Below are 9,918 nucleotides of genomic sequence, written 5' to 3'. Positions count from 1 at the left end.
CACCATGTTGGCCAGGATAGTCTTGATCTCTTGACCTCATGATCCGCCCGCCTTGGCCTCCCAAAGTGCTGGGATTACAGGAGTGAGCTGCTGTGGCCGGCCAAAACGCTTTTCTTAATACTGAAATTTACATTTTAGTAGTTTCAGTCATGGTTACATGTATTAGAATAAAATAATTTTAATATACTGAAGCACTTTCATGATAATATTTAGGAAACTAATCAGGGTACTTCTTTAGGAAACTAATTAGGAAAAGGCTCAGTTTCCTTTTCTATGCAAAGGAGATCATAAAACACACCCCAAATTGTTACTGTGAAGCTGAAAGAGTTGATGTAATTAAAAGAGCTTGTCTGAGTTTCAAGTAGTGTGTGCTTGGTTGCTGCTGTTATTCTAATAATAATATTTGCGGTAGTAGTTCACGAATGAATAGGACTGGGAAGTGTTCTAGTTAACTGTGCTTTCATATATCTTACTGCCTTTGAAATACCTTGGAAAAGTGATGGGCATTTTAGGCAGTTACAGATTTCTGACAAGTTCTTTAGAAATATGATTTTTAAAATATTGGTGACTTTCAGGGTTTTTTAGTTATGTTCTTCTATTTTTAGTCACTTTTTGGTTAGATTCGTTAGCAAATTCTAGTTAATTAGAATTAATTTTTTTAATTAATTAATTCTAATTAATTTTCTGCCCAAAAGCATGTTACACACACACATCTACTAGTCTTTTCTTTCTTTTTCAAAATACTGTGTTAAAGGGTACATAGTAGGGTTGATCGAGTCTTTTTGTCATTTAGCTCCATGTACTGCTGTGAACAATCATGTTTCCTTTAGAGCTTCCTGGAGTTTTTATTTATGCATATACATAAATAAAACAAGAGTATGACCACACTTTATTATTTTATAACACCATTTTTTAATTTAACCAAGTAAATGTATATATTTATCCCATAATTTTTAATGTTTGCATAATATTCCATTGTGTGGAATTACCTGATTGATTTAGCCTGTCTGTTTCAGTGTTTTGCTGTTTATTTTAAAAATTCATCATTAATTCAGGAAATATTGATTGAGTGCCTAATAGGTTCCAGGCACTGCACTAGGCTTTAGGGATGGAATAAATGTTGAAAAGGTCAAGTATGGTTCCTGCCTTCATAGGGGCATGTAAACTAATTGGGGATTAGACAAGTAAACAATGATTTGAAAGCATTTAAAAATTCTACAGTGAGTCAGGGTCATTTGGTCAACATATAAGTGGAATAAAAATTATCATTTGATAGCTGGGTGTGGTAGAATGCTCTTGTAGTAGTCCCAGGAGGTTTGTTTGAGCCTGGGAAGTGGAGGCTACAGTGCGTGGTGATCAAGCCACTGCAATCCAGCCTAAGGGACAGAGTGCAGCTCTGTTTGAAAAACAAAAACAAAAACAAAAGTATCATTTGTAATAGGTTTCAAATACCTAAATTCCTTGTCAGTTTGTTTACTAGCCTTCTGACATTTTAAATTTAATACCAGCAGCACTCACAGCTCTTTGGATAGAATTTGACCATTGCCAAAACAGATTACTTGCATCAGCAATTTAAGATAAAAGGAAGGCAATGATTTAGAAATTAAAATTCCTAGAATATTTATAGGCTCATATATTTCTTTGCAGTAAGTTGACTTCTCATTTCTCCTCCTCCTCCTCCTCCTCCTCCTCTAGTTATTTACTGAGCATCTACTATATGCTAACCACTTAGCTTTCTTTTGTATCTTACTATGAGTCAAATGCACTTCTTGGAGATTGGCTTTGGAATTTTAATCAGGTATATCTTAAATATCTGTTGCCTTTTTAATAAACTTTGATTGTTTTAATATTTACTATGAATTACTCAAAAGGCTAAAAACTCTGTAGAAGTATTAAGTTTGGTAGTATCAAACCTGAAAAGTATTAAATGGAGGAGTTCTTTGCTTTTGACACATTAGAGCAATTAAGAGAATGATTCTTCCTAGTGAATGAATTAATCTGTCTTAGCCCTATTCTAGGACATTTATATTCTTAAAGGGAGAAAAAACTCCAGATCTTTTTAAGAATACTATATTAGATCAAGAAAATGTGGGCTGGATGCAGTGGCTCATGCCTGTAATCCCAGCATTTTGGGGGATCAAGACAGGCAGATCATTTGAGCTCAGGAGTTCAAGACCAGCCTGGACAACATGGTGAAACCCCATCTCTAACAAAAATACAAAAAATTAGCTGGGCATGGTGGTGTGCACCTGTGGCCCTAGCTACTTGGGAGACTGAGGTGGGAGGATCACTTGACCCTGGGAGGTAGAGGTTGCAGTGAGCTGATATTATGCCACTGCACTCTAGCCTCGGTGACAGAGTGAGACCCCATCTCAAAAAAAATTGAGGGAAAAAAAAAAAGAAAGAAAATGTGGTACAAATACGCCATGGACTACTATGCAGCCATAAAAAAGAATGAGGTCATGTCCTTTGCAAGCACATGGATAGAGCTGGAAGCCATTATCCTCAGCAAACCAACATAGGAATAGAAAACCAAATACTGCATGTTCTTATTTATAAATGGGAGCTAAATGATGGGAACATGTGGACATTTAGAGAGGAACAACACACACTGGGGCCTTTCAGAGAGTGGAAGGTGGGAAGATAGAAGATCAGGAAAAATAACTAATGGGTACTAGGCTTAATACTTGGGTGATGAAATAATCTTTGTTTTTGTTTTTGTTTTGTTTTGTTTTGTTTTGAGACAGAGTTTCACTCTCGTTGCCCAGGCTAGAGTGCGGTGGTGTGATCTCGGCTCACTGCAACCTCTGCCTTCCAGTTTCAAGCGATTCTTCTGCCTTAGCTTCCAAAGTAGCTGGGATTACAGGTGCCCTCCACCACCCTGGCTAATTTTTGTATTTCTAGTAGAGACAGGGTTTCACCATGTTAGCCAGGCTGGTCTTGAACTCCTAACCTCGTGATCTGCCTGGTTTGGCCTCCCAAAGTGCTGGGATTACAGGCGTGAGCCACTGCGCCTGGCTAGGTGATGAAATAACCTACACAACAACCCCCCATGTTTACCTGTGTAACAAACTTGTACTTGGACCCCTGAACTTAAAAGTTAATTTGAAAAAAGAATACTTTATGTTCTTGGTGAAATATCATCATTAAAAAGCTCTTTGAGGCCGGGTGTGGTGGCTCACACCTGTAATCCCAGCACTTTGGGAGGTTGAGGTGGGCAGATTACCTCCTGAGGTCAGGAGTTCGAGACCAGCCTGGCCAACATGGTGAAACCCCCGTCTCTAGTAAAAATACAAAAAATTAGCCAGGCATCGTGGCAGATGCCTACAATCCCAGCTACGTGGGAGGCTGAGGCAGGAGAATTGGTTGAACCGGGGGGTCGGGGGGTGTGGAGGTTGCAGTGAACTGAGATTGTGCTATTGCACTCCAGCCTGGGTGACAGAGCAAGATTCCATCTCAATAAATAAGTAAATAATAATAATAATAATAATAAGCTCTTTGAGAAGTATACAGAAACATTAACATAATTCCTGTATGTCTCAGTCTAGATGAGAACACTTTTAACATTTTATTTTCATTTTGAAAGTTTTTGTAAGTTCTGTGAAATCTCATTTATATATGAATACTATTCTCTCTAACTTTGCTGGCTGGGGACATAAGCTGCTGGTGTTTTTTTGATTTTTGTTTGTTTTTGTTTGTTTGTTTGTTTTTTTGAGATGGAGTCTGGCTCTGTCACCCAGGCTGGAATCCAGTGGTGTGATCTCGGCTCTCTGCAACCTCTGCCTCCTGGGTTCAAGCAATTCTCCTGCCTCAGCCTCCTGGGGTGCGCATCACCACCCCCGGCTAATTTTTGTGTTTTTAGTAGGGATGGAGTTTCGATCTCTTGACCTCGTGATCCGCCCACCTCTGCCTCCCAAAGTGTTGGGATTACAGGTGTGAGCCACCATACCGGGCAGCTGCTGGTTATTAAGTGCTGCCAGTTCTTTTATTTAGTAGAGGTTTGATTACCTTTTCAAGTATATCTTGGTTATGATAGGTATAAGTTAGATAGAATTTTAAAATTTTTTTCTGGGTTATAAGTTGTGCTTACCTATTTGACAGAAAGCTAGATGAATAATATTTTGAGACTATTTCATCACTTAGCTCACACTCAATTGTCTGTCTCTTCATAACCTACCCTCCCACACTACACACACGTGCACACACACACTCACTCTCTCCCTTTTCTTGGATACTGTGTCAGCTCTTTGCTTAGGCTAGGTATACAAGGATCTTATATCTTATATATACAAGGATCTCATATCTAGGTATACAAGGATGCTTAGGCTAGGTATAAAACGACCTGATCACTGCTGTCAAGTATCTCACAATCTTAGTGGTAACAGAAACATGTTAACTAGTAATTACATACCGTGTAATAAATACAATAAAAGTAGAATAAGAGCTAGTGTATTTCCAATATGTTCTGTATTTCTTATTTTTATGTAAAAAAAATACTTGAGAAATAACATCTTTCTTTTCTGTTTAATTCTGAAGATCCTGACCTGAAGCAGGGGCTACAGTGGTTTCCCCAAAAGGAAGATTTTTGTTTAGTAGCCTAGAAAGAAGAAATTGCCATTCTTTACTCAGTACTTGCAAATGTGTAATATTGTTTTGCTATAAAATGGATTAATTTAATTAATATATCTATAGGGCCTAGGAGAAAATTATGACAATAATGGGAAAGTATAAAAGATGGGTTTCCTATATATAGGGAGAAAAAGGAATTGCTATAAATGACTTTTTACAACATTTTAAAAAACAATTTAGTCCCAGCCACTTGCCTTCTTGGAAGAAGATATTCGGGAAGTTTTAAAAGAAGAAACTGGAACAGACCTATTCCTCAAAGAGGAAGATGAACCTGCCTACAAAAGCTGCAAACAAGAGGTAATCTTCTAGTATTATTGTTAATAAAAGTCTTATTGTATCCAAGAGACTTTGCCATAAAGCTTCTACAACAAATTACTCATTTTAGAATACCGCTTCTGGGAAGAAAGTCAGAAAATCACTAGTCTTAGATAATTGGGAAAAAGAAGAATCAGGCACTCAACTGTTGACTGAAGACATTTCAGACATGCAGGTTTGTAAAGGATTATTATTATTGTTATTTTAAATGGTTGCTTTAAGTCCTAGTGGTTCTTATTTCTTACTCATTGTGTAGCCAGTTCATTAGAGATTCATGGAGGATTTTTATTTTAGTATCATTTTGCCTAATTCACAGAGAAACTATTCACTGTAGAGAATATTTTATTTACTTTTTTAAAATTTCTTTTGTTATGAGAGGAGTCAGCTGCCTTATATATGATGTCAAAAAATTGTAGTTCTCAAGATTTTAAATATCAGAGTTTATCTTTGGTTCATTTCCAAAATACTTAATATTACTACATTGCTAGAAATTTCAGCAGAGCCAAATTCTTTCTTGGAGAGAAATAAACAGGGCTTCCATTACCACTTACTCAGTAGTACCTCCATTTGTCTCCATTTTTGAATTAGTTATTTTCCTCTTTCTTTTTTCTCTCTTAGTCAGAAAATATATTTACTACATCCTTATTAATGATACCATTATTGGAAATACATGACAATAGGTGCAACTTGATTCCTGAAAAACAAGATACAAATTCAACCAACAAAACATACACACTTACTAAAAAGAAACCAAACCCTAACACTTCCAAAGTTGTCAAATTGGAAAAGAATCTTCAGGTATGGATTTATAAATTTCTTTAGTGATTTTTGTTTTTGTTTAATCAATGATCACTTTGGATTTACTGATCACAAATTATACTTTTTCTTTTAAATTCAAAATTGATTGTAACAGTAAACATTTACCATTATTTTGTCATTCACATTTGGGTTTGAGAGACTCATTCATCAGGGCACATATAAACTAAACAATTGGAGCTGTAACCAAAGAGTCATCTGGTGATTTCCTCAGCACTGTATCTTTTTTAAACTAAAGATGTATAAATCTACTTCTGGCACCTCTTCTCCTGTAACAAATATGTATAGCCCTAATTGCTATTCTGAAAAAGGGTAAGTGGTTAGAAGCTGTTTCAGCATGATTTTGTTGGTACCATGGTTTCCAGTGAACATTTTGGCTCAGAAGTTGTAAAACAAGGTCCTTTTTTTTCTGTTGGGATGTGGCCAGTGTGTAACTGTGGTTGGGAAAATTTTTACTGCGTTAAGAGTTTACCCCAGAGAATTTGAGAGTTCATTGAGTAGGAAATTTTCTTCTTTATGCCACAGTGACTGCAGCATTAGTATTCCTGATGTTAAAGCATACCTTGAAAACATCTTTGGCAATCACATATGACCACCTTACATCTGTTTTCAGCCGCTGCTTTCTAAGAGCCGTGTAGCACATTCTCTTAATCCATGTAAAATGATTTGAGTTCCCAGCGTTTAATTAACATAGAACTTTTGGGGAAAGTTATTATATAGAAGATCACGTCTATAACATAGTAATCTTTATAATAAGGGAAGAAAAAAACATAAACTTGATTTTTTGCTATGAATATATTTCCTAATTTGTAAATAAAGCATTCTTGGCTCATTTTTTGACATTACATCCTCTCTTTAAACCCTTTGCAAAATTTTGAAGCAGTAATGACTAACATTTATTTCCATGTTAAGACTCATTTGATTTGGGGGGAATTGTTGGGGACAAGACTTCTAAACTGCCTCCATAGGCCTGTAAGCAATATAGATAGCTAAAATAATTGACTTTTTAAAAACTTGATCAAAAATATTTCAGTATATATTTAAAAACATTATTATTAAAAAATACAATGCCATTGTTAAAACATTTTTATAATTATTGCTTATGAAATATCTAATCAGTTTAAATAACTGACTTTAAGAGTCTAATTGTGATATAATATGGATAGTTATTTTAATACTTTTCACATCACTATTAATATTTCCTTTCTAGTCAAATTGTGAATGGGAAACAGTGGTTTATGGGAAGACAGAAGACCAACTTATTATGACTGAACAAGCAAGAAGATATCTGAGTACTTACACAGCTACCAGTAGTACTTCAAGAGCTCTCATACTGTAATTATTATTAAAATTGATGAAATGCCCCCCTCCCTTACTGCAATCTCTACTAAATTAGGTTGCAGTGAAATTTTTCTCAATTAGTTGTTTTTAAAGTTGTAAGATAGCCCTTTTAATACAGCATCTTTTTTCTATTCTACATAGTAGGCAGAAAGCTAGTAAGTCACTTAAGGGGTAGACAGTTTCATAGTTTATTTTTTAAGAGATGAGATTTTTAAAAATTGTTTTTAAAGAACAAGATGGGAAAATAATAGAATGTTCATGGATTTCTAAAAGTAAATTCTCATATTTTCTTCACAAGATATATGTTGCTACTCTCTTGATGCTGCAGTTTTGTTATAGATAGGTGTAAGAGTAGATATGATTTCTGAAATTAGTCTATGTATGGAAAGCACACGATTTTATGAAGTACTTTTGCCCACGTGCTGATCTACTTAGGCTACCATTTACAAAGAAACACATTGAAAAGGAATTTAAAGGAAGGCTAGAAAGTTGCACTACTAATTTTTTTTTTTTTTCAGAAGCGGTAAAATTAACTACAGTGTTAAATGTATTTATTTGAGCATAGTACTGAAAACAAAAAGCATTCAAAAAAGAGTTTTTTCTTTATTAGTAAATAGTATTTTCTTAATCTCAGAAGAGCTGAGAATTTTGTTGAATGTATTGTACAGTATGTAGGAGCAGGAGGACTTTGTAAATTGGAAAGAAGTCGGTTTTTTATAATTTATTTTTATTTTTAAAGCTTAAATGTAGATATTTATACGTATACAGGGTGCCTAGAAGCCAATGTTGTTTCCTGTTATTACAGCTAACACAGTAAAGAAAAATTTTGACTTTAAGTATGAAACAATAGTAAGTTATAGCTGCAAAGAATACAATATCTCTACTATATGTCACATCTACCTAAATGTTGCACTATGCCCTTTAAATCATGTTGGTTATAAAGTAGTTCTAAAAATGTACTAAATAATAATTTAATACTTTCTTTTTAAATTATATCGGGGATGGTCATATACATTAATCTGGTGATTTGTATATGTTTTTGAAATTTTTGCATTTTGTTTAAAAAATAATATGGTACCTTGGTCCCTAAAAACAGTCTGCACTTAGAAGTTTGTATTTACTCAGTGTTTCAGAAGTGGAGAACATTATCTTTTATTTATAAAAATATTTTGTCCTTTTTTAAATGTTTTGTGTTTCTCTACAGGTTACAACAGTTGCTTCAGTTGCCTGTTTTAGGTGTTTGCACTTATTTTATTTCTTCTTGAAAGATTTTTTATTTGCTTTTGTGGTAGAGATTATATGTAATTTTTTTCAGTCATATAATGGTGTGCTGTCAACTTAAACACTGACAGGTAAATAGAATTGTACACTGTAGTTTGAATTATTTATAATTGACACACTCTCTCCCTCTCCACTCCTGAAGTATGCTGCTATAGAAAATAGCAGAATCGGCTTGCTGCTACGAGAGAAGGAAAGAGCGACCACCACTTGCACTGTGTGAAAAGATAAAAAACAAATGATGGCAAGTTCTCAAGTTAACTAAATGGAATCAACCATTACCAGGCAAATTCTTACAAATACCAAAATACTACTATGCCTTAAAAAACAAAATGAAAGCAGGTTAAGATTTTCTGCTCTGTTCGTATGTTAATAGAAATGGAAATACTAAGTATTTTAATGCTTAGCTCTTGAACAGTAGACCTAAAAGGGTTTTAAGCTATTTAAATCTACTTGCTAGTTTTTGCATATTTTTTATATATATATACACACACACACACACATATATATATATAGTGAGAAGTGAAGAAAATGTATGGTACTAAGATTATGCCTTGTTGATAAATAGATAAACCAATTTGAATCTTCTTAGCATGTTTAAGTATGTTGATTGCTTTCTAATTAATGAACTTCTCACAGAAATTTCACTTAGTGAAACCAATGATTGTAGCAAACTCATACTGGATCATTTCAGTTACCTTGAACTAATAGCACATAATAGTTTTTTGTTGTTGTTGTTTTTAATGTAGCCCTTACCTGGATATACATAGTCTGCAATCACCAAAGTATAATATCTTATAAGAGCTATATTTTTAAAGCATATTTTTTCTTGAGCATTAAATTATCCTAAATGGTAATATATTGTGGATAAGTCTGGGCTTATTGGACATAACACATATTTGGGTTGGTATTGGTTGAATCCTTCAGTTAACTGCTTTGTTGCTTTTTGCAAGATTTTTAATCTTAAACATGTCAGGCATCTTAAGTCACCTTTATAATGTTTTGTTCCTCTGAGTTTCTTTCAGCATGTTATACAAATGCCAGACATACATGTAGCAGCCATACTTGCATGGAAACTGACTACACATATATAATACTGCATTTTATTGTAAGGTTTTCACATTAATACAGCAATTACCCTGACTAAATTGAGTTTTGTGATATATGGAAAACTCCATTGTAAGAGAATCTTGCATACAATGTCGACATATTAACATCCAAAATAAAGCATCTGTGTACAAGCTGACTTGGCATTGCTCATTTCACTTGGTTTTGTGCTTTATAAGGACTGATAGAATCCTTAGAGACTTAACATTCTGTTCTTAGGCCTTTTTTCTCACTTAGAACTCTCTTAATGGTGATTTTACCAGTAAATACAACATTGCCCCTTTATTGAGCCTCATTTAAAACCAAATTTTCAGCTGCCTTTCAGATACTTTCACATGACACTTCCTGTTGGCGCCTTAAACACATATTCAAAGCAGATTTCCTTTTTCCCAACTTTGACCTGCCCTTCCTTTGTTCTGTCACTTAGTGGTA

The 9,918-nt window shown here is 34.4% G+C and overlaps 1 protein-coding gene across 1 annotated transcript in view; it reads left to right on the top strand.

The window, feature by feature from the left end:
• The window catches only part of MYBL1 (v-myb avian myeloblastosis viral oncogene homolog-like 1), a 52,320-nt gene extending 42,695 nt beyond the window's left edge, over positions 1 to 9,625 (top strand). Inside the window, exons 11-14 of the mRNA XM_011976476.1 lie at positions 4,810 to 4,926; positions 5,015 to 5,119; positions 5,563 to 5,742; positions 6,971 to 9,625. Of these exons, the coding sequence (XP_011831866.1) occupies positions 4,810 to 4,926; positions 5,015 to 5,119; positions 5,563 to 5,742; positions 6,971 to 7,099 (531 nt within the window). The 3' untranslated portion in view covers positions 7,100 to 9,625. The remainder of the gene's footprint in view (positions 1 to 4,809; positions 4,927 to 5,014; positions 5,120 to 5,562; positions 5,743 to 6,970) is intronic.
• Positions 9,626 to 9,918: the final 293 nt, after the last annotated feature.

This window comes from Mandrillus leucophaeus, unplaced genomic scaffold (assembly GCF_000951045.1).
Source record: "Mandrillus leucophaeus isolate KB7577 unplaced genomic scaffold, Mleu.le_1.0 Scaffold167, whole genome shotgun sequence".
Taxonomy (NCBI): domain Eukaryota; kingdom Metazoa; phylum Chordata; class Mammalia; order Primates; family Cercopithecidae; genus Mandrillus; species Mandrillus leucophaeus.
The sequence above is the reverse complement of the archived record's forward strand: the minus strand, read 5'-3'. Positions and strand labels throughout refer to the sequence as shown.